The sequence below is a fragment of the Drosophila pseudoobscura genome, chromosome X (assembly GCF_009870125.1).
Source record: "Drosophila pseudoobscura strain MV-25-SWS-2005 chromosome X, UCI_Dpse_MV25, whole genome shotgun sequence".
Classification (NCBI taxonomy): Eukaryota; Metazoa; Arthropoda; class Insecta; order Diptera; family Drosophilidae; genus Drosophila; species Drosophila pseudoobscura.
In genome coordinates, this window is record NC_046683.1 from 3,980,538 (window position 1) to 4,005,509 (window position 24,972).

Sequence of the window (24,972 nt, forward strand, 5' to 3'; positions counted from 1 at the left end):
ACCTCGACGTTCCATATAATGAGAGTGGCTGAAACTGGCTGCAACCAGAGCCGACCCATCCACTACCTCATCCATTGCTGCAGCTATGTAGTAGTGGCCTCCGCCACCACCCCCACCCCCGCCACCGGCTACTATGTCATAGACGCTTATCAAAAGCCAGCTATCAAAGGCAACGTTTTGTGTTCGCTTTGCCTTCTTTCCTCCACCCCCACACTCACACACACACACACACCCAGACACACGCCCAGACACACAGACAGCTTTGCGTTGCTTGATAAGCATCTTTGAGACAAGCTCATGCAAGTCCGACGGTGGGCATGGGCATGTGCTGGAACAGGGAAAATCCCGTCACCCGTTCGGCAATTGAAACGGTCGACTATGGGAATTAAATTTGCGTGAAAAGGTTGCCACGGGTGATGTGCGTAATTGAAACCTTATTTTATATAATCAGCTTCGGCGTCAAAGCAGAATAAAAAGAGATTAATCTGAGGGACGTTCTGGCAGACCGAAGCCAGGCAGCATTTACTGAGCATGAGCGTATCATCAGATTTATCCCTGGTTTGCTCCACTGTCCGGTGCACATCTGCTGGGCTGCTCTGACTCGTCTGCTTGATAACTAACTGTTTGCACTGCTCCTTCCTCTCTCTATCACTGGGTCTCTGGCTCTCATCATTCAATTTTCGTGTTATGCAGTTTCTCTTGTACATTCTTGACAGCCATTGAACATCCTCATTGAATTTATTCTTATTGCTGTCTGGCCCGACTCCCAGCCTTTCTTACTCTCGTTCATCCACTCTCTCGCTCTCTCTGCACTTCTCCTCCCCTCTCTTTGCTAAACTGCTCACACTCTCGCTTGCTGACAAGCAGTTTAGCCGACGGCGACGGCGACTGAGACTGCGACTGCGACGCAGCCACGACGAACAAACGATGAGCAAAGAGCAGGCATTAATAACGGTTCTTTGTATACCCTTGTAGAGGATATTATCATTTGGGGCAGAAGCTTGCAATGCAGCAATGCAATATTTCAATGTACTATGGACATTACAAATTATATCAATTGAATATTTAACTAGTTTAAAATCGATATTTCCAACAACCTGTGGCTTTACGTGTTTCCGATGTACTATGCATAGAGCAAAGTTTTTTTTAAAGGGTGTCAGAGGCTTCGCATACCGAAGCTATTCTTGCCTTCAAGTTGTTCCTGTTGTCTTTTCTCTCGACTTTTTCTGCATGGCACTAAATGGCCGCCGCTTCGAGGGGAAGGGATGCCGCCTTCTGGGGCGCTGCGGTTCCCCTTCTGCTCCTTGCGCTTGCTTGCTCCTTGCGGGTCCCAATTTATGAGGTCAATGAAATGTTTTGCCTGCCGCCCGCTGCGCGCTTCCCTGCGACGACAGTGGCGACGTCGCCCAGTAATACTGCCGTCCCAGACCCCGCGACTATTATACATTGTCGTTAGAGGCGCCTCAATGTCATTGGGGGCAATGCTGCCAAAGGCTTTTCTCCTTCCCCTCGCCTTTGGCACAGTGTCCCTCTGAGCGTTTTTTCCTCCAGCTGGCCCAAAAGGAGTAAGAATGCCTGCCCGGCAAAGCAGAGAAGGAAAGAACAGAGGAGGAACGACAGTCTGGATCACTTGGAATCTTAAACAGGGAGTCGTTGCATAAGTCGACCGATTTCTACCCCTAGGCCTTTGAAAATCCCAACAGATTAGATGAACGAAAGCCGAAATCAAAAGAATTCTGTTCTTACATCGATATTCTGTTATAAAAATATAACATATAAAACGGGAAAAGCACTTTGGTGGAACCAATAATCGATCTATCCCTTGGTAAAACATTTTGTAATATCACATATGTATATGAGGCTTACGAAATCTGGTAGTAATTACTTACAGAACACTCCTGAATCATCCAAACCCAAAATATTACAGGGGTCTTCCCATCTAGGACAATAAGTCCTATAATAGACTTTGATATCCTATACTTTGATGTCCTATATGATATCATACATATGTACATAAGTGTACAGTCGACAGTCTTGTTCTTTATACACACTCGTAGTACACACATATGTTAAAACTGTATATAGAACTATATCTCTACTCATGGTTCTGTCGCTCCGCTAATCTTTGCTGAAAGATTCCTTCGGGGCTGGGAGCAGACTTGGGGCATGAGCTGAAGAGAATCGCTCTTTAAGCTGTTGGCAAAGTTTTTGCGCTTATGGCTGACATTTTTTTGTCGCCCCGTCGTGAACACGTCCCCAATGTTCCGCTTTCGCCAATCGATTTTCAATCCGGGGCCCAGGCCCCCAGGCCCCAGGGCTGAGCTCCATGTCGGTTAAAGGCTGGCCCAAGAACGTTAAAGTAACTGCAAAAATCTACATACATTTGCTTTCCAAAAGTCCAATATGAAAATGACTCGAAAAAACGTTTGCCTACTTTTTGGGGCATTGCTTTGGGAGGCATTTGTGGCCAACCACAGTGTCCATGTGTGCGGTCGGATTTATTCAAAATTAGATGTGGGAATTGAGGCTTTAATAATGTGCAAAACTTTCCATATATATATATATATAAGAAGGCAGTTTGCAACTTTATAGCCACATTATAAGCCCCATACACACCCATATTTTCCGTCATCCTTCAGATCGATTCCCCACAACACCCCAAACACATTCGTGTACCCGTTCGACTGCACTCACCTGACAGTTGCTCATTCATTTCCATTGAGCGAATTATAGAAAAAATTGTAGGTAAACGTTTTAAAATTAAACTTTCGCCAAAGAAGGTCAAACATTTGCCTTCACCTCTAATCGGAGGAGTTTGCCTGGGTATACATCCTCCATACATACATGCCCAAATACATATGTATGTATATGTCGTGTAGCCTTTTGGGCGCAACGGAGAAAGTGGTTCGATGATATGGGGGCGTTTGCGGAAAACGGCGCTGACAAGTTTATTAAAAACTACCTCAACGTTGGGAGTAGATGTGGCCCCAATGACAAAGCGCTATTGTACTATAAATATACATACCAAGAGCCCAACAAACATATATTGTATGTGTGTGTGAGCCAAGTTACACGCATCCGCACCCGCACTAACACCCTTTTGTGGGCTCAAATCAAGGTTGTCGCTGTGATTATTTAGTCAGTGGTTGAATGGGTAAGTGAATAAATGAGTGGCTGAGTTGGTGAGCCACTCGGAGCACCAAGTCGGAGCTACTAATTCCTTCGAGTGATATTTGCCTAGAGATTCCCTTTGATTCCGAGTGCGAGCATGGATTGTACACATATCCGACGATGACTTTTGCACAAAATTAATTTCAGCTTGAATTTCCCCATAGATGGGGCCAATCAATATGCATATGCGAGGAGCCACCAAGGCTTGCCCCAAAAACGAGAACAAACTGCAAAATAACGTTTCCTTCTCATGAAGCACCCCAAAAAACAAACCCCAAGCATATAAACCCAACGAAAAATCAGTCTAGTCCAGCTTTGTAGGGTCGAAGGTTTTGATACCCTAGCAGATTTCTCGTTCTTATGAGATTCGAGATTCGATTTGGATTTAGTAATTAACTAAAGGATGTATGCATACACATAGGCTCTATGTGTGCCCTGCAAACATTTCGTCATAATCAAAATGCCTTTTCCCAGGGTATCAAAATTGTTTCGGTTGCGATTCGGCAGCCAACTGCAATAATCATGAGTGTGTGAGTAAGTTTTTGATTGAGTGTGTGTGTGTGTCCGTTGTTCAAGGATGCTCGATTTTTATTTCCCCATTTGTGTACCCACATTTTTGCCAGGCAAAAGGGAATAATATTTGATACGAGTTCTCGAACTTTTGCTTAACACGGAGAGCCTGGACATGGGAACATGGAGTGCAGCTGTCTAAATTGCCATAAAGATTATTATTCTGTTGAAATGTTGAAAAATCAAGTTAAAGCTTAAGCCAGACATCCCTCCACACCCACACACACCCCGTAGAATGTATAAGCCGAGGGTGTTTGAATCGAGAGGGTATTCGGACGGTCCCCACAGTGGACTGGGTTTAAGTATCCCCTCTTTCAGTTGTTTGGTTTATAAACATGTCCGGTACATTGCTAGAGGATTGGAGTTTTGTGGCATCCTTCTGTCATGGTCGTTCGCTGGGAGGAACATTCGATGAAGTCATACGGCAGGCAGTCCACCCAAGGGTGGAGCAATGGCAATATACGACCAAATCGTTTCTGGTTGACACAGTTATCCAAAAAGGAAAGCAAAGAAATGTTTCGTGTTTGATGGACAAAATCAGGAGATGAATTTATGTACTTTAATGCATGGAAAATTCAAGGAAAATTTATAAGAAATCATACTGCTTGAAGATCGTTTTCTGAGATACTTGAAAGTCTAGGCAATCCTGGTTTCTGAAAGCCCTTAGAAGAACGAGGAGCAGATCCTAGCTACAAACAGAATTAAAGCTAAAATGTCCAATAAAATTACAATTAATAGGCTTAACCACAGCACAGAACAGCACCATTTCAATAGCGTCCTTCAGGCAAGCAAATAACGCATGGCGAAATGTCCTTGGACGGATGCCGGGGTTGCCCCCTTCTACCTCCATGGAAAGCCAAAGCAAAATGACTCTCTCTATACATATATATTGGTGGCAACAACAAAAAATTATGGATAATTGACTTGATACTAGAAAAAGGGACGAGTGGCCGAGGCTAATAACCTCCTTAGAGGCAAATGCAACAAATGGCGAAGGGTGGGGGTGGTTTGTGAAGGGTGAGGGGTGAGCGGTGCACTATCCACTATCCAAAACGGAACTAAACGAAAACTTGAAAACCCCGGGTACGGCGGGAGTACGCGAACCGTTGGCGCAATTCCTTAAAATATTCATCAATTGTTGATGTTATTATTATTTCACTTCCGCCTCGTACTGTCGGGCGGGTGCGGTGCGGTGCGGTGGGGCACAGTTCAATGAACCGTTGACACGATATGGCTGACCTCTCTATCCCCACCGCCCTTTCTGCGTCACTACAAATTGTTGCCAATGCAAACATATAAGTTTTCTTCTTTGGGTTTATTTTTCAAAAATTATTCCCCAATGATTGATGCAGAGCAGTGGAGAGGGAAGAGGGGCAGGCAGTAAAAGCCGAAAGGATGTGTGATTGCAACAGTTTCTGTTGGGCTTTTCTGGTGTTGCCAGAGGCAATTATGAAAAAGGGCACCACTGAAAGATATATAGCGACAGGGAGATAGAGCGGGAGACAGAGAGTGTGGGGGTGTGGGGGTGGGATAGAGAAAATCCGTGCCAATGGCCTTCTAATGTGTGTGTGTGTGTATCTTGTATCCTGTGTATATTGTGTATTTGTATGTGCTTTGGCAGCATTTAAAGGAGCCCTTCCATGCCTACTCCTCCTCCTCCTGCTGCTCCTCGTTCTCATCGCCGCCTCGCTGTGTGTGAATGAGTAACGGAATTGGGGGCAGCAGTAACCGAACGGAATGGATGCACGCCGGCAGAAGCGACTTGGCCCAGCGCCAATTGCATCGTTCGAGAAGTCATTTGAGGACAATGCCACGACAAATGTACAGCAACAGCAACAGCCACACCAGCAGCATCACCAGCAGCAGCAGCAGCCGGCCGTCCAGGCAGCGGTGAGTGTCCCTTAGCCTATATATGTATACACATACATCCTATATATCACGATAATGTACCGTAAGAAATTTCCCAAAGAGAGAGAGAGAGAGAGAACAGTGTTTGCCTTCTTGTAGAGTCTTCCCCCTTGCACCCGCCATGTGCATGGACGTGTGTGTGTGTGTGTGTGTGTGTGTGTGTGTGTGTGTGTGGTGTTGTGCTCCGACATGTCATACACACATTATGCAGAGCTAAAATTAATTAACCACAGTATGAAATCAGCTAAAGCTTGGCCAAAGCTTTCCGCCTTCCATGTGTGGCACATGGGCAGAGGGCGTGGGAAATGGGGCATGGGGCACGGGGCGTGGGGCATGGCCTGGGCACTGCATGGGATGTATGCCAAAATCATGCAAATAGCCACTTAAAAGTCAGGGCAACCAAACGCTTTTGGCTAATAAACAAAATGAACCTTAAACGGCAACAACACGAATCACACGGAGGATCAGGCAATACCCGCACCCGCCCCCCCTTGTCTGAGACACGCGCCGCCACTCCCTTGCCCCTTCTAACTGTGGAGAGGCCAGAAGAGGCCTGGCCTGAGGCAGTGGCACACATCCGCCTCAAATGTGAAGTGCTCCAAATAATGTCATTTAGCGAGAGGACCACGACCACCCCAACGGCAATGTTGAGAGCGAGCGCCAGAGCCAGAACCAGAGCCAGAAAGAAAACGGAGAGACAGAGAGGGAGTGAGACAGGAGAGGGCAAGAGCGAGCGAGAGAGACAGAGAGAGCAGTGGCCAAAAATGAAACATGCAAAAGCATCATCCATGGGGGAGAGTCGTCGTACAGCCAGTGCTTCGTTGGTAGAAGAGAGAAGAGGGTAGAGAGGAAGCTGCGGGGTGGCAGAAACAGTGCAGGGCAGAAGATTAGAGACCAGTTTTACGCAATGTGGAGAGCCCTTAATAATAAGTACCTACAAGATTCGATAAACGAAGTAGGATCTTAAATTAATTGATCAAATGGAAAAACTTTAAAATACTCGTAGATGAATATCTCAGAATATGGCTCTATAACACGGATACACGATGCATACATAGTTGATGTCATGCCAAGATTTCCCTAATTTCCCAAATACAATTTGAAAGCAGGCGTAATAACCCTCCTCCATGACTCCAAACAGAAATCTGGCACCAATCTTATATGCAAATAAGCTTTTATCAGAGTGCTTCTAATCAGTTGCCCGCCGCTGTACCCCACACCCACAGGGACTTGACTCTTGAAGCTTCGCACGATACAGCTGAGTCCGTCCGTCCACCGACTGAGGATGCCGAAGAGCTTTGCAGCCAGTGGGCGAGCTTTCGCACCGCACAGCAGCAGAGCAAAGCGAATCGAATCGAAGCTTTCGGCTAGCCGACCGCCGCCCCTCGACGCTGTCGAAGCATTGCCGCAGCAGCAGCAGCAGCAGCAGTAGCAATCGCAGTCGCCGTCGACGCTGTGCTCATTCAGCGTTTAGCATACATTTCGGGGCTTTCGGCAGTACGACGCTAACGCTGCGTGCGTGCGGTCTAACGGTAAAAACGTGACGGAGAGAGAGCCAGCCAAAGCCAGGCGTGTGAAGCGAGGGAGAGAGAGAGAGAGAGAGAGCGAGCTAGGAGGAGAACGAGAGCGAGCGAGGCGGTGCGAGGCGAGACAGAGGGAGATACCAAATAGAAGTCCGCGTTAAGAAGAAAATCAAACAGAACAAGTAGCAGCAGAGGGCACAAATTTGTTCTTAATTTTTTTTTTTTGTTCAGTGACAAAAAAAATAAAAATAAATTGTTGAAAAATTGATAAGGCCCGAGATCCAGAGTCCAACACACAAGCGATAAGCAGTAGACACACACACTCGCACCCGCTCTGGCACACACGCACACACACATAGGCGGAAGGAGGAGTAAAAGCAGCAGAGGAGCAGCGTAACGGCATCTAGTTATTTTTTTGGGTCCGCGGTGAGTACATTAACGGTAAACAAAATCAAAGGCGGAGGTAGAGGCAGAGGCGGAGGCAGAGGCGGAGTCAGCGGCAGAGGTAGCGGCATCGGTGTTAACGGGCAGCAGGCTACGACGGGCAGGAAACAGCACGCTGTTCAAAACAAGGTGTATTTGTACAAGGTGAGGCCCTTCCGCTGTGCCAGTCGCATATTTGATTCTCTCGCCTGCTTCTGCCCTTCTTTTGCATTTTAAGGTGAAGACAATAGGCGACTATTGTGGGAGGCAAGCCCGGGCAGTGCCTCACCTTCTATTAATACACCTTGCTGGCAAACAATAGGCGGCTTTCTCTTGCCTTCTTTGCTCTCTACCTCTTTCCCCCTCTCTCTGCCAGGCAGTTCTTCTTCGCTTTTCCTTTGATTTCTCTTCTTCCTTCCCCTGTGTTCCTCTCTTCACTCTCTCTCCTTCTCTGTTCCCCTCGTCTGCTTCTCTTCGTCTTTGCTCACACCGCTACGTCTACTACTGTTCCTCTTTGCTCCCCGCAGTGCTCTCTCATTCCATCTTTTCCTTGTAGCTTTTTATTTAAATTTTAATTAATTTAATTAAGCGTTTGTCTCTTCCTTCCTTCGCTCTCTTTCTCGCTCGCTCTCTCTCTCTGTATTCCCTTCTTCGTCTGCTTCTTGGCAGCCGTTTTTTTGAGAGCGCAGCCTAAAATCGTGCTTTACGATTCCTGTCCACGTTTTCCCTTCCTGCCTCACACACCCCACACGCCGACCACCCCTCTTCACTGCCTTCTCCAACAAAAACCAACAACAACAAAAGACAAGAAAAACCGTATTTTCTTTTCTGTACACCACAAAAACAAAGGCAGACCCCAGACCCCTCCCCACCCCTCCCCACCCTACTCAGCCACAGTCACCCATTCACCGTTACCAAAAAATACATTGGTGGAGGAAGAGGGAGGGAGCGGCAGGACGCGAACCTATTTGCTTGCCGCAGCACGCGTTGCCTTCAATTTGAAAATCGTTGCATAGTTGCCACAGAGAACGACAGAGAGCCGGAGAGTCAACTTTAAATTAATTTGTGCCCCAAGGTCCCGCAGAGACAATAAACGGAGCCCCCCTACGAGACCCCCTTGGAGGCACGCTTCCATTCCACACCCCCCCCTCTCCCCGCCGCCAACCCGACAGGGCCATGAACAGTTTTTTTTTTTGTCGCCTCCCAGCGACGATTCAGGCGCCATGTGTCAATCATCGTCCTCTCTTCTCTCTGCCCTGCTCTCTCTCTCTGGCTGGGGGGTGTGTGTGTGTGAAAGGATTTCTCCTTGAGCGCTTTTAATGCGTGTGCGGCATGCATTCCGTGAAGCTGCAGGGTGCACTCGTGGATAGGTTGCATGCAGCGTGCATGAACGTGCCCGTCTGTTGCTCCAGTAAACTTAGCCTGCCCGCAGCAGCCGTCGCATCCCTCAACAGCCTTGTTCAGAGCCTGAAAACTTAAAGCCCGCTAATGGAGCCCTCCGCCGCCCCCGCCCTCCCCGAACCAGGGAGATAACTTGAAACTGAGCTTTAGCTTAAAGCTGGCAAGCATCCCGGGGATTGGGGGAAAGCATATTTGATGGGATGTGGAATGTGCTGAGTTTATAAACCTTTAATGGTATCTCCTTGAGGCAGTTGAGAACGGCGACTGGGATCCTGAATGGCGGCATTAAAGGTGGTCGTCGGGTAACTGTGGAAACTATAGGTAGGATACCTCGCAGCCTACTGCCGAACCGAACCGAACCGAAATTGGAAAACAAATTTCCGTTCTGTACTCGTACACATGGCCTCCCGCCCCGCGCCCCCTCCCATAGATCCCGAGTGCACATAAAACAATGGGAAAATCGAGAGACTGGGATTCATGCCACCTGCTGTTTGCCCCCGAAGCGAAATCGTAACCGTAACCGAAACGAAAGCACACGAAGCCAATGCCCAAAACCAAAACCAAAAACCCAATTATAACCGAACGAATAGGAAAACAATCGAACAGGACCAGGTCCTGACAAAGCTTCAGTTTAAAAAAGAATCACATGTGGCAAAGCGGTAAATCCATAGAGACAAAACGCCGCGGGGAGCCCAGAGCCAGAGCCAAATCTCTCTTGGGCCTCGACGATGCAACGAAAAACAAGAGAAACCCATTGTCAAAGCATTTAATATCATTTTGCGGAAAAATGCAGTCGCAACCACTGGAAAAACACCCGCCTAACACACCCGCCTTCTCTCCCTCTCGCTCCCTTTTCCAGATGATGGAGCAAGGTGCACGGAAACAGACAGCGACAACCGCAACGACGAGGAATAGAAGCAGCGCCAGCGAAGCAGCCGGCACCATTGTGGCACCAGTCACCAGCAGCAGCACCAGCACCAGCACCGCCACCACCACATCCTCCTCCCCATCGTCGTCATCGTCGGCCACCTGCTCGGCGACGATTGTGGTCAAACAGCGGCCGCCACCGCTGAAGACGGCCACGACAACGGTGACCACCACATTGGTCAGCAGCAATGAGGGTGGCCAGCCGCTGCCACCCATTGCCCAGGCCAGCTATCGGGGGGGCGTGGGCACAGGGGGGGCCACCCTGACCACACCCTCAACGCCTCGGATCGAGCTGAGCCGCGCCTCCAGCTCGTCCCATCACGAGGAGGATAGCCGTGAGAGCAGTCCCGAGAATGTCTTCGAGCAGGTGAGCAGGTCTTTGGTTTACGATACCATACCGTTATTCATCGTATCATCATCGACCATTTAAGCTAACGAATAGTACTACATTGTGAGCTAATTATTTGTACTTTGTTCTGGTTTTTTTTTTTGTCTTTGATTTGCGCCTGTGGTGTTGTTGCCTCTGTCTATCTCTCCACCTCTACCTCTACCCCTATCTGTCGATATCGATATCTATATCTGTGTACATCTGTCTCTTTCTCTGTCTGTAACACTCTCCGATGCTCGCTCGCTCCCCCATGCACACACACGCCCGCAAAAAAACAACCTGAAAAACCCTTGAAACCCAATGGAACCGCAAAAACCCGAAACCCACAAAACCTTACTTTGCTCCTGATGATCCTGCACACAAATTACAAATTGGCTGTTGATTTGTTGATATCGTTTCTGTGTGCTTTGTCGTATGCTAACCAACACCCAATGCCACACATCCCAACCACTCCACCGATCCACCTGAATTGCATGCATATACCCTACCCCCCCACTTCCACCCACACCCACATCCACACCATCACCACAAAAACTATCTATCGCTCTCTTGAACGAAACGAAACAAAACCAAAATTGTGTGTGTGTGTACTGGCTGGTTTTTGTGGTTGAACTAATGCTCTGAAGGTCGGCACTGGCACCCTACAGGAAACGATTGGCCTTGGCTTTCGGGAGGAGGGCGCCTTGGAGTTACGCAGCTCCACCGAGGAACTGTACTTCATGGATCCCGAGCAGAAGAAGGAGGAGCAGGAGCGCATCCAGCAGCAGCAGCAGCAACTGCAGCAACATCAACAGCAGCAACAGCAACAGCAGCAACAGCAGCAGCAACAGCAGCAACAGCAGCAGCAGCAGCAACAACAACAGCAACAGCAGGTGAGTTTTGATTCACCTCCTGTCTGTGCGGGACAGCGACAGCTTAAACAGGAACAGGAACTGAGGCTGCAGAAAGCACTGACAAGCCGGAAATTGCTTTAACGGCGACGAGAGATAGTGAAGAGGGACTGAAGGATGTGCTTGGGACACTGAGCACTGGGGACGAGGGTAACCGCAGCGCCAACAGAAGTTGAATTAATAATGCAATATTGCATTCAAGGGTCTGGGAAACGCAACAGCAGCAGCGGCGGCAGTGGCGATGGCGGAAGGAAGGGCTGACAGCTGACAAGTGGGCAGCACTTTACGCCTCGCTCGCAGTGCCAACCCGCTTCAATTTCATGCTTGCCAAAGTTTCATTTCGCTGGGGGCCACTGTTACTCTGGGCGTGCCATCGTCGCTGGAGACACGAAGAACTCTGTCAGCTGCGTGCGCGAGAAGTTGCCAGTTCCCCAGAAGTTGGCAAAAAGTTATCAATTGGCCAGCCTGGACGACGCAACCAGAGGGGGAAGAACAGGAGCCTCTAATTACTAAGAAGTTTCGAATTGATTGTTTGGTCACGGGCCAGTCCTAATTGCTGCAAAGAGTTTTGCTCGAAGGCAGTTCCAATTTGTCCAACGAAACGATGCCAATTGGAGCCAGGTGATTGCTGGTTGCTGGCTGCTGGCTGCCCCACTGACTTGTGAAACTTTTAATTAAATTGATCGATATTTTTATATTGCCATTACATCCATTTTATCCGTTCATTCATCCGTTCGGCCGGCCAGCCCTCACGGCCAATACTCACGAGTACTTAAATCGTTACCCTCATCGAGGGATTTCATTGTGGGCTTTGACTTAATTGAATCAATTTCGAATTCATATCAATTATGGAATTAGTTTAGCAATTCGACAGTTCGACATGTTTCAGTAATTAGCTTGGCAATCGGTTTACCAGTATAACTACATATGTATGTTATATATATGCGGTAATTGCAGTAATCCCACGACTAGAACACCCATCGAATGTAGGGAATTTGGGGCAAAGCTTAGCTTTCGAGCAGCGATGGCAGTCCGGTGAACAGTGATGTGTCTCGTCATGCACACGACATTTATTTCGTTCTCAGGAACGCTCTTTTACGGCATTCGCTTGTGCCTCTCAAGTAGAGCCCTGACTTATTGAAAAGCATTGAGTTCCTAATCGAAAGAAGTCCCTTTTCAACTTGGAATATATATCGTATTCCTATACGAATAATGCATATGAAATAAATGATGATAGTGTATTTACCATTTTCTGATGATCCACGGAACTTCTTACTTCAGATATGTTCCCATCTGAAATCAAAGAAAATATAAAACAATCACTTTTCGAACAGATTGGAAACAGATTGTTATATCCGAGCTGTAAGCTTCAATTAGATTTGTTGACCGATAACCGATAACCACAATTTCCACGATTTAAATTTGCTTAAATGTTTCCGACCCATACAGTTTTTTCCTTTAACTCAAGGCCATAAATCGAATACTGAAAACTGCTTTCAGCCTTGCCCTTCGTTTACCTGACACGCCCACAGCAGCCAGTCCCGGCCGTAGTCCCGCTCCCAAGCCCTGAACCCGGCATGGGAAAATCGAATGCATTCCTCTGTCTTTCGCTGTCTTTGTCCTGTGCTCTGACCTATCATTATTTCTTTCCTTCGTTGATTGACAGCCGCGGGGGCTTGGAGCGGAGATTGCGGAGGAATGCGATTGACACGGAATCACGGAATGGGGTTCGATGATTTCCGGAGCGGTGTCCTAGTTTGCCTTTGCCTTGTCCTTTCCCTTACCACGCCTCTTGCCTCTTCTTTTGTCTACTTTTTCTCACTGATTGCTTTTACGTTTCTATCGTTTGTGGCGACCAGGCAACCACGAAGCGCTCCTCGCCGCACATGTTCAAGTTTGACGACCACCAGAGCTACCTGCAGCAGCACCAGCGCAAGGACTCGGCCAGCTCGGAGGTGGCAGCTCTGCTCTGCATCTCGGGCCGCACGAGCCGCATCTCGAGCGTCGGAAGCCAGGGCTCGGCCGTGAGTCGCCTCTCCGCTGTGTCCGGCGTCTCGCGCTCTCCTTCGCCCCATCGCATGCTGCTGGAGACCTCCTTCTGCGGTCCCAAGCCACTGGAGCAGGGTGCCACCAGTGCCGCCGCAAGCACTGCCTCCACGGCGGCCAGTTCGTCGCACAGTCACGCCGAGACCTCGGCAGGTGGAGGCGTAGTGACAGGAGCAATGCCAGGAGGCGTGGCAGCCAATACAGCGCTGCTAGAGCAGCTGTTGCTAGCCCGCAAACACGATCCCACCCAGGCGGTGCTGGCCGAAGGCATCAAGGTGCTGCCCCCTGCCCCGGCCACGGCCACAGGTACCAGCAGCCGCCGGAGCAAGCTGGCCAACGGCGAATCAAAGGCCAAGACGGCCGGCAACGCCCCGGCTATGGGCGCCCAGCGACGGAGCACCAAGAGTCCGGGCCAAATGGTAATCGGCAAGACCCCCAGCGGCACCGAGTACATTCGCATCAATCTGCGGCCGGACCACATGTACAGCGACAAAGGCATTGCGGCCAATGAGCGTGTGGTGGAAGCGCCCAACCAGCTGACGCCCGTCTACTCCGCCTCCGCAGGACAGCCCAAGCCACCCGCCTCGCTGAGCCTGCAGGGTGGCGCCGGTGGCCCCATCGACGAGAACCGCCTGACGCCGACGGCGAGTCCTAAACCGGGGAGGCATGCCCTGCGCTTGGGCAGTCGCTCGCCCTCACCCTCGCCGGCGGCTACCTCTGTGTCCCGCAAGAGTTCCTTCAGCTCCCTCTTCCGGCTGGGCAAGGACTCTCCGGACTCGCCGCGGGAGTCTGCCCGCTCCCGCAGCAAGAGCAAGGATCGCACAGCGGCTGCGGCGGCGACAACGACAACAGGCTCCTCCCAGAATGTGACGCCCAGCAAGCAAAAGTCCGTGCTGGCCATCTTTAAGTCAGGCAAGCGGGGCAGCAGTGCCGGCACCGATGGCACCAAGAGCTCCAAGAGCTCCTCGCCCATCGATCCGAGCTGCGAGCCGCCGCCGCCGCCACCACCGGCCCCCGGATCGGGTGGATTACCCGGTGGACGCAGCCGGACACCAGCCGGTTCCAGGCCGGGCAGCCGGCTGCGGTACTACGATGAGCCGGTGGAGGGCGTCATTCACATACCGCTGCACACGCCGCCAGAGGAGCGCGAGGCCCGCACCCTGCTCCAAGGCATCCAGAACCTGATTGCAGCCCCCTCTCCGCCCCCCATCCAGGCCAGGACACCGCCACAGCCACAGTCACAGTCGCAGCAGCAGCAGCCGCCGGCCGCCTCCTGTGGAGCCGTGTCAGTAACCGGAAACGGATCCGGAGCCACCATCACGGCCAGCCAGTTGGCGGCGGCCGCCGCTGCCCTGCGACCTGTGGGCCAGCGGAAGGCGGTGGCCCAGCGTCCAGACCTGGATGCCATCCAGTCGCTGCCCTCCCAGGAGGAGGTCGAGAAGGAGAAGGGCTGGAGCCTGGAGGTGCAGCGGCACAGCTCGCAGGACTCGCAGGAAACACTGCAATCGGTTAGCTCTGTGGTGAGTGCCCGAGCCTCGAACCTTGCCCAGATCCACCAAGAGCAGGAGCCCCCGTCGGTGCGTGAGAACGGGCTGGGGGAGATGCAGCGCCTGCCCTCGGTGGACAGCACGCAGAGTGCCTGCGAGCCGCCGCGCCTTGTCCACACGGTGGCCACCGTCAGTGCGCCCCAATCAGAGGATGCGGCTGCCAAGGAGCGCCGTCGGCTGCTGTTCGCCACGCGGCTGGGTTCCGGCAGCCAGGAGCAGATATTCTCCACGCAGTTCAGCATCTCGAAGACGGAGAGCCAGTCCAGCCAGCTGTCCGAGCAGGTGCTCGAGTCCACCAACAACTCGACCGCCTCCGACGGACCGTGCACCGCCGACGGACTGCAGCGCCAGGGCACTGTCATCCGGCGCACAGAGCCACCACCGCCGCCACCACGTGGAGTCTCCAGCTCCGAGGAGGAGCAGCCGGCCAGCAGCAGCAGCAGCACTCTTCCCCCAGTCGTGATGCGATCCAAGCACCGGTCGCGTCCCACATCCGAGGATGAGGGTCCGGCCCAGGCTCCGGCGGCGGATCTTCGCCACTCACGCTATCTGGAGAACTTCGATGTGCGCCGGAAACTGCATGAGAATATGCCCCTAGAGGGGAAGGAGGTGCGTCGACGGCAGCAGCAGCAGGAAAGTGTAAATGTAACTCCGGTGCCACGGAAACCCAAGCGACAGAGTGTCCCGGAACCAAAACGTGAGTAAGGAAAGAAAGAAAAAAAAAAGTGCGTGAAGTCTCTCTGCTAGAGAGTAGAGAGGAGAAGATTAGACGGCTGGGATCTATGTGTTCCATACACATATATCTTCTATACAAATCTTAGTACTTATTTAGTTCCATCTTTTTCGCAGGTGAAACTTCGCAGAGCTCTGGCGGTGCCACTCCCACCACTCCAACCCCCACACCCACACCCACACCCGCAACAGCCATCGCACCACCAACCGCCGGCAAGCCACCGACTCCAACAGACAGACCCACGCCCACTGGAGTTCCAATTGCCACGGAAACTAAAACAGGGACAGGAACGGGAGCGGAAACTCCAACGCCAACGGCCAGCCCGGAACCGATGTTCACCTCGCCCCTGGCGGAGCGGCGTCTCTCGCAGTCGACGGACGATCACGAGCCCGTGGAGTCGTCGGAGAGTGAACGCGATTCCGATATGGCCGGCAGTTCGTCGGTGACGACAGCGGTGGCCGTAGGCGGGGAGGGCCAGGGTCAGGGCAAGCGGCACCACTTTCCGCGCAACGTTTGCGTAATTGAGGAGCACGAGAGCACCGGCCTGGTATCGCAGGAGTCCTTCGACGACGAGCTGCCGTATATACCGACGACCCTGCCGGAGGAGCGGGCGCAGGGCGTTCCGCTGATACCGATGAAGGAGAGGGCCAACATGGAGCTGAAGACTTGTCCCGTGGACAGACCGCGCTCTACAACGCCCCTGAATCCCTCGCACCTGGAGGAGTACTGCACGGGCATCATAACGCCGCAGGATGCAATCCATGCGGGTGTCCACGAGCTGGACAACGGAGGGTCGGCAGCAGGAGGCGCAGGAGTGATGGGTGGCGGTGGTCCTGTGAGGGGAGAAAAGCTCCGAATCAGTCTGCCCCGCAAGGAGTCGATGGGTAAGGAGAGCCGCGCCCCGGGCCAGAGCGCCAAGTCGCCGCGACGCATCTCCAATGCCAGCGGAAAGTCGTGGTTCGAGTTCGCGGAGGAGGGCCTGCGCGCCAACAATCTGGAGCGCAAGGACTCCAGCAAACAGTTGCTGCCAGCTTCAGCTCCAGGTTCAGGGGCAGTTCCAATTCCAGTGCCAGTTACCGTCCCCAATCCGGCCCCAACTCCAGCCTCGGCTCCGGCTGCCGTCGGCCTGGAGGAACCCAAGCCGAGGGCATCCACACAGCGAAAGCTGTCTGGCCACTGGATCGACTTTGAGAACATTCCGGAGAAGCGCAAGCCGGCCAAGCGGATCACCACGCTGCCCAAGGAGACAATAGCCGCGAGCGCCACGGCCACCACCAGCTCCTCCTCGGCATGCGGCAGCAGCCACCGATCCGGTGGCACTGGATCCGGCTCGGGGCATCATCATCATCACCACCACCAGACGCGGCCAGGCTCGCAGGATATGACCACTGGAGCCAGCGATAAGCTACACTACAACTATGTGAAGCCGGAGGACTGCCAGTGCGAGTGCCACGAGGCAGAGCGCGGAGAATCCTCCACGGCCACAGCGGGCGCCGGGGACAGTAGCACGGGTACGGGAACGGGCACCGGAACGAACAGCGATTCTCTGGCCTCTGTCGAACTACTGCAGCAGGGTGAGGACATGCTGCCGCTGCTCGATCCCGAGCCACAGCCGGAGACCAGGTAACCAACCCTTCACCCCTCCACCCATTGAACGATCAGCCAGTTCTAATCCTCCTAATCCCCCCATTGCAGAGTCTACACGGACGAAGAGATGCCTACGCTAGCGCGACATGGCAGCAAAAGCAGCGGTCTAGCCCGGGTGAGTTGAGAGTACAGTCCGTATCGGAAGGCATATCCTTAAGGGCAGTGATAGAGAGAAAGCACGTCCGAATATTATTTGGCATCGAATAGATTGTGAAACAAGTTCCGTGAAACAAACACAACTAATCCCAAACTGGTATCCTTCTAATCCACAGACACAAATGGAGGAGTTTCCCCGACGCGACGCCGGATCGAGCTCACGGAATCGAAAATTTCCCGATAGAAAGTAAGAAGAAAGCAATTAGCTCGAGCATTGGATTCAGTTTCGAATCGTGGTTCATGGTAGATCTTCAGGGTAGCTACACCAGTAATCTTTCTATATGTAAGTCGACTCACTAAACTAAGGGCCAGCAGTGTGTGTCCTCTTGGCCTATATCCTCAATGTACCTCAAGCAGTGTGGTTGTTATAAGCAGAGACGAACGACGCGACGATCGATCGATCGATCAGAGTACGAGTACACGAGTGTTTCCTTTCGATTCGATTAGCTAAAATCTATATGAATACCTACATATACATATGTATTACTCGGTACTACGATATATAACACCATATATGCATACACATATTGTATTGTATAGGGTAATGTGTTTTTTTTTTATAGCAACAATTATTGTAAAACTCACTTTATAGCAATCTTGAGGCTGGTATTTTCCCTAGAAACTTTTTCGCTGGCAATTTTTACTACTACCTACTATATGTGATCTCCAGATAAAATGTTGAATGATCCATGCTTGGATCAGATTAATATATACATATATAGCTATAAGTCCGTGTATTCGTGTGTAGTTTGTTAAATAGCTCAGACAAATCCTCTTGATATCTACTTGAGATCCCTGTCCCTGTCCCTGTTCCTGTCCTGTCCTCTGGGAGTCTGAAGATTCCGACGTGGTCGTAGCAAAGTCTAGTACAGTATATCCTCTTGATATCTACTTGAGATCCCTGTCCCTGTCCCTGTCCCTGTTCCTGTCCTGTCCTCTGGGAGTCTGAAGATTCCGACGTGGTCGTAGCAAAGTCTAGTACACATACATTCGATACTAATTATAGCCTGATCCATAGCATTTAGTTCAAGTTCGAAGCGTTAATTAGTTAGTCCCCTCCCATTTAGGGGTGTGTTGTACATAAATAAGTCTAATTGTAGATTATGTTGACGATTTACTACGATTATGGTATTTTTTTGAAAGAATATCTCACCAAATATTTGACAATTTGTATGGGTTTACTACTATATTATATATAGCCAACGAAACTGCCAGCAGCACACACACACATGACATTTGAGACAAAATTTTGGTTTGATTTCCGTTTTTGGGGGCATGCTTCAGCTGGTGGGAACCGAACCGGTTAGATAACAACATTTTGTAGCATGCCCTCTATAAACGGTTTATGCGCAAATTATGATGATGATACGATTAACCCTCTCACCGACTATTTGCTTAAAAAAAAACAAGCCCCTTCCCCGTCAACCTATGGAAAAAATATTAGGAAACCCCTTAGCTAGTCTTTAAAATACCTAAAAATTGATTGAACTTAACGAACAACGGACATTCATTGAATTGAAGCAAAAAAAATAATAAAAAATTAAGCAAATACAAGTTAATATAATATTTAACGGGAAATGAAAGGAAAGAACGCAAGAAGCTATAGGTAAATTATACAATACATAAAGAACATTGAAAATGTGCAAAAGAACCTAGGCAAAAGATGATGATGACAACTGTACACGAGTTTAGCGAAAGAATTTCAACATAAGCACACGATGAAGCATTCACTGCGGTGCCATAAAGTGTGACCCCCACAGCCTCGAGAGACCCCACTATGAGATCTTATAAGCATAAGGATACTTACAACCGAAGACGTCGATGTTGTGGGAAGGAGTTAGCCTGTTCTTTTTTTTATTGGGTAGCAGAAGTGGTCAAGCACAAAATGCACTGGCAATATATAGGAGATACGAGTAGAGAGGCAAAGATCTTAAGAAACCATATATATTCATAAATAATTACCGATATATACATACCATTCGCACACACAGAAGTTCTTTCCCGTTTCAAACAGTTTGAATATTTGTCCTTTTTTTGAAAACACTTTTTTTGTATTAAATAAAAACAAGCGAAGAAAATGTTGTTGAAAATGCATTTACATTGAAAACAGAAAAAATAAAACGAAAATTAAGAGAGAGAGAGAAATGATGGTTAAATAAGCAAACAAATATGTATGTACGAAAAATTGTTACCAACATTTAAGCATTCATAAAAAAAACAAAAGACAAAAGTGCTAAGAGAAAAAAGAACAAAACAAATGAATTAATAAATATATATGCACTTTCATTATTTAAAGGTACTTACATACATGTGTGTGTATGTAGATACAAACATACAGGCAGCAAAAAAAAAACAAAATCCAATGAAAACGGAAATCAAGCAGACATTAATTGAGAAATATTCATTAAAGTGGCAAAAATCATATATAAACAAATGTTTCCCCTGCTTATTTTGGTTGTGTTTAGATGGGGTTTGGACCTGCACTCATTTGGGATATTTACATTTAACGGTATTTGGAGTTATCTTATCGCAATCGATGTTCTATCGACGCTACGTTGGCAATCGATCATGATTTTGCGGCTATTTAGCATTCATATAGGGCTCAGGCCTAATGCCGCACGGTTGACAGTGTCATCGAGATAAGGTACCGACGTCAATGTCTTGAACTTCCGCTGTCCGTGTCTTTGTCCCAGATCACGATTCAGAGCCACGTATAAACGTCGCAAACAACCCAATCACGCACACACACACAGCCGCGCATTCTGACACACTGACACGCACTCAAATGACCCGCTCTCCACTGCGCAGGCGCGCTCTCAACCTAGAGAGAGAGAGAGAGAGAGAGCAAGAGCGAGAGCGAGGAGCTCTCTTGCTGCTCTCTTGGAGCACCCGCCAGGCGGTCAGCGTATAAGTATCAGTGGCGGGAAGCTAACGGCTTCAAACCGAAAACAACAGGCAAGCGGTAAACGCGCGAAAAGAAATTCGAAATTCTACATTCTCCATTCTCTGCATTCGATATTCGCGGAACCAACGGAACCGTTGCATTCGAACGGCAAACAAAGCGCGGGCGGCAAACAAAAAACCGACACAAAAGGCATTGCAAACACGATTCGTTTACGGTTTATTTATTTTTTGAGCGTGTGTGATCGAAATTGAGAAGAAAGTGCAGAAAGAATGGCGTTCATGATGCCGGTGATGAAGAACAATTATGATATCTACAAGGACACGCGCTCACGCAAGACCTCCGAGTGCTCCAATGCGAGTAGTAACGGGACCACGGCCGTGGGCACTGCCTTGGGCACACCCACAACAGCCACCGGCAACCAGCAGCAACAGCAGCAGCGACGCCGCAAGGTGTCCGAATGCAAGTCCGAAAGTTTTGCCACCTCCCCCTCACACGGCCAGCTGGGTGGTGGCGGCAATGGTGGCCACCGCATGCAGATGCAGCGGTGCCAGAGCTCGCGCACTTTCCCGCGAAACGCATCGCGGAGCTCGAACGGCTCCATGATGCTGATTATGTCCCCAACGCGGTCCAGCCCCCTCAGCCGCACGCAAACGGCCTCGGCCCTGGAGCGCCAGGCGGCGGCGACGGCTCAAAGTCAGAATCAGCAGAGCTGCAAGCAGAGCAACGGAAATGGCAGCGATGTGAATGCGACATCGACCGCCAGTAACGATTATACCAAATTCCACTTGCGTCTTGTTGACAAGCTCCGCAAATCCTTCCGCAAGGACAGCGGCAAGCGCTCTTGAGAGCGGGCCCATCAGCAGCAGCAGAACAGCAATATCAGCAACAACAACAACTACAATGCCAGCGGCAGAGCTGTACATCGCCCCAGCCACAACAACAACAACAACAACGACAACCACAACTGGGAGGAAATAGAAGCAGCAGAAGACGAAGAAGGGGAAAGAGCAGCAGTACCTGTAAGAGGGGGAGGGATGATCAGTCGAATGGGACGACGCTTCAGGCGCTACTATCAATTCTTCTCCCACGCCAGCGTCGTGCCGCCGCAGCTGGCGTTGGCGCTGGAGCTGGACAGAGAAGCCACCAGCAGCTCTGTCGAGCAGCTAACAGGCGGCAGCAGCAGTCCCTACCGTCGACGTAACCGTCGACGCAGCAGCATCGGCAGCGCCAGTCGGCTAAAGATGCGTGTGCGTCGCTCCACCTCCTCGCCAGACTAAGGAACGGGACCGTAGCAGCAAAGCGAATGCAGCGAGGGTGACAAACAAGAAAGAGAAAGAGAAAAGGAAAAGGAAAAAGATGAGTGGAGGAGACAGCCAGCGACCAGGCAGGCGATTGAGTTAAGGGATCGGCGAGAGACCCCCTCAAACCCGATGCGAGTGAGTGAGTGGGTCGGCGATAGTTGGCGGCGGTTGTTTTGCTGAATAATATAATATAAAATAATAATACATTTTAATATTCACTTTTTTTTTGTATTCGGTGTACAAATGAAAACTATAACTAAAAATTCATTTTAAATATTATACATATGTATGTATGTACGTGTTTATATGTATGCTTTTGTGTGTGGCAAGGCTTCCAAGTAGTATATTTAGATCCCTACCAAAAAAAAGACCCTCTCCGGCCACGCATTGCGGTGTTGCTTTGATAAAAAATGAAATTTACACAAAACAAATTGCAACTGCCAAATTGCATTGTATAACAGTATAACACAATAACAAAGACCCACACAGACACACAAAAAAGGATAGTACAACAAATGTTCGATAAAGAAAACTATATTGTATCGTTAAATTGGTTATACATATATGTATATATGTAGATTACATAATCTGTAAGCGCAAATATTGACAATATATGTATGTATTACATATGGGCACAAACACTTGTGGTCAACAAAAAAAAAAACAGAAACAAAAACAAAAACTATAACTGGAAAGTTAATCAAAACTTAAAAGGTATCATTGAAATTCTTTGATAAAAGTGACAACTGAATATTAAATTTATTTTATCTAAAGCTATTGAAATATCTGTAACTGCTAAGAGTATTTCGGCCATAAGTGTAGATATTTTTGGGAAAGCGTTTTGGGATGCAGATGCAGATCGCTGAAAACAGACTTGAGAAATCATTTACATATATCCAAATTGTGAATACTATATACCTGTATACACAGTATATAGCTACATATACAATATATTATATACCTATTACATTAAAATATACATAAATGTACTTAAACTAAAAATAACATACTTGTATTTAATGCTAGTTTCATTTTTTTCTTAGGTTCTAAATTTTGTAAACTACGCAAAACAAAAGAAAGAGAAAAAATATACATATACTATATTGAGAGAGAGTGAGAGATCGAAAGAAAACCAAAAATAAAACATATAATAAAATCAACTAAAATGAACACTATTTAATTTTATTAAGATGTCAGCTGCAGCGCCAGACCGGCGTGGGGGAGGCCGTCCATTGCTAGTACTCACTGCATAACGGCCTGTGGCACAGCCAAGTGCGCATAAAATGCGTTGACAGTCGAGTGGCAGTGCGGGGTGGTGGCTGGTGGGTGGGGCTACTCGACACCGTAAATTAGAAGCTGCCCCACGCTCTCCCCACACGCACACACACTACACATCTAAACAGGTAAGTCTACACCTTGAACCTACACTTTCCCATTTCACTGGTACGCCGCCCTGCCTGCTGGGCGCACTTTGGCATGCGGAAGCCGAGGCAGCAGCAGCAGCGACAGCCACAGACGACACCGCAAGAGCACCACACAACACGAAAGTGCAACAAAAATCAATACAAAATGCAACAAAATGTCACAACAATTGGGTAGGATCTAGGCACAGATGTGTACCCTAGAAAACCCATAGCGGAACATATGCTAACCGATGAAAATATTGTACCCTTGGGGCGAATTCACATCATCAATAATTTCATTTCTAAGCTCTGGCCTCTGCTGCCTCACAAAAAGAAGTATTCCATGCTTCAGGGCAAGGCATTCGTTCAGGTCTGACAGATAATCATCTGAAAGAAATTTCTACCCTTTGATGGAATTAAACCTTTGATATTCAAATCGATTCGCTTCAAAAAGGGAAGTAAGTATTCAGATATGTATGTATATTCTTCATTCTGGGCCACATCATAATACCCTGGAATACATTTTAGTATTCCACAGGAGGTTTGGAAATTCCCCCGAAAACCTATAAAATGTGTGCACCAGTGGAATCACATTTCTCATCGTCTAACTACAAGTCGCTCTCTAGTTTCATATACAATGGAAATTTCCAGAAATTAGAACCGCTCGTACTTCGTTGAAACATCTTTGAAATAAAAAGCCACAGGCTATCCAATTATCTGAAATGGGTGTGCATGAATACCAATTAAAGATTTAGTCGTGTATACCCGATGACTGGGCGCCATGATGGGGAGGGAGGCAACCTTGACCTTTGGACAGACTGCGACGAAATATATGGCCCAAAACCATGCGGAATATGAGATGCGGCGTGTGTCACGCCCGCACGCCCGCCCACCCGGACAGCCGCCGGTAGCCCGCATGGGGCGGATGAATAGACTTGTATCGCTCTGGCCACTCGACTCGCAGCTCTGCTCTGATAAATGTTAGGCCCGGGCCGCACACACGACTGTTTGTACATATATGTACATATGCAGATATGTACATTTTGATAGATATTCAACGATGAAAACGTTTAGCATTCAATTGCAATCAAAACAGAAGTCAACACAGATTCTGAGGGGGTACGCTTGACTGTGTGTGAGCGTGCTCTTGAATCTGGGCGAGAGACAGTGTGTCATTTGTCCGATATACTCGCATCGCACGATCTATTTTCCTTTGATGCTCGACTGGTGGGTGGGCATGACCATGAGGCAACGCCAGGAAGCGAGTACAGGGTCGGTAGATAACATAGATCTATCTATATCTGCACTTAGAGCTATTCTTATACAATATTCTATATTTATATATAGTTCAATCCTGTCGTTTTGTTGTTGCAGTATCTTATCTTTGATTTTCAGCACTCTAAAGCAATTTAACCAGTTCGAGGCAGTTTTTCAAGCTCACATGGCCATAAAGAAGATAAGCAAGAGAGTATGGTTACAATATTGCAAAGATACTATAGGGATACTATTTATGGATTCATAAATGTCCGCTGCTTGATTTACGAGTGTTTTGTATGGTAATTTTTTTTTCGTATCAATTGACTGATTGATTTATGGAGAAACCATAAATAGATCGGTGATGCTTTCTAAAACGCATACGCATACTATATCGTACAGCATCTGTGCAGATGATATATAGGAGTGCCATTGCGACTCCAAATACAGCAGAATGTGTTGAAAGCACGGAACCTCTGTGGAAAGCAAATTCGAAAACACATCCACGAACAGCATTATTAATCTGACTAGACCAGGGGTCGGCACGCAATATTCACAGTTTTTGGTGCGTTTTTTTGAATGCAATGGCAGCCACTATTATACACGTGTACGTGAGGGGCAGCGTAGCAGTCACGCACTTTCCTAGGTAAACAAGCCAGGGGCTTGCCTTCCATCAACTGCAGCAAAAAGTGGTAGATACAAAGTCCTGCTGCCCTTGGCAGCTATCAAATCTCAGTTACTTCTGGGAATTTTTGTGTTTTTGGTACAGAAAATGAAAA

General features: G+C 48.9%; 2 protein-coding genes and 1 long non-coding RNA gene across 3 annotated transcripts in view; 2 read left to right on the plus strand and 1 right to left on the minus strand.

Moving 5' to 3' along the window:
- The window catches only part of LOC117184545 (uncharacterized), a 55,104-nt gene extending 42,620 nt beyond the window's left edge, over positions 1-12,484 (minus strand). The window contains exon 1 of the long non-coding RNA XR_004469944.1: positions 12,448-12,484. This is a non-coding gene — a long non-coding RNA (uncharacterized lncRNA). The remainder of the gene's footprint in view (positions 1-12,447) is intronic.
- On the plus strand, positions 5,311-17,867 carry LOC4815599 (serine/arginine repetitive matrix protein 2). Its single transcript, XM_033382737.1, has 7 exons — positions 5,311-5,631; positions 9,856-10,290; positions 10,959-11,087; positions 13,067-15,491; positions 15,644-17,150; positions 17,223-17,289; positions 17,447-17,867. Exons 1-7 carry the CDS (start codon positions 5,479-5,481, stop codon positions 17,519-17,521), a joined length of 4,791 nt encoding a protein of 1,596 aa, XP_033238628.1. The 5' UTR covers positions 5,311-5,478; the 3' UTR covers positions 17,522-17,867.
- Positions 17,868-20,252: 2,385 nt separating this feature from the next.
- On the plus strand, positions 20,253-22,212 carry LOC6902202 (probable myosin light chain kinase DDB_G0279831). Its single transcript, XM_002133693.3, is given in 1 exon segment — positions 20,253-22,212. A coding segment is annotated over 1 exon segment (1,008 nt). The 5' UTR covers positions 20,253-20,504; the 3' UTR covers positions 21,513-22,212.
- Positions 22,213-24,972: the final 2,760 nt, after the last annotated feature.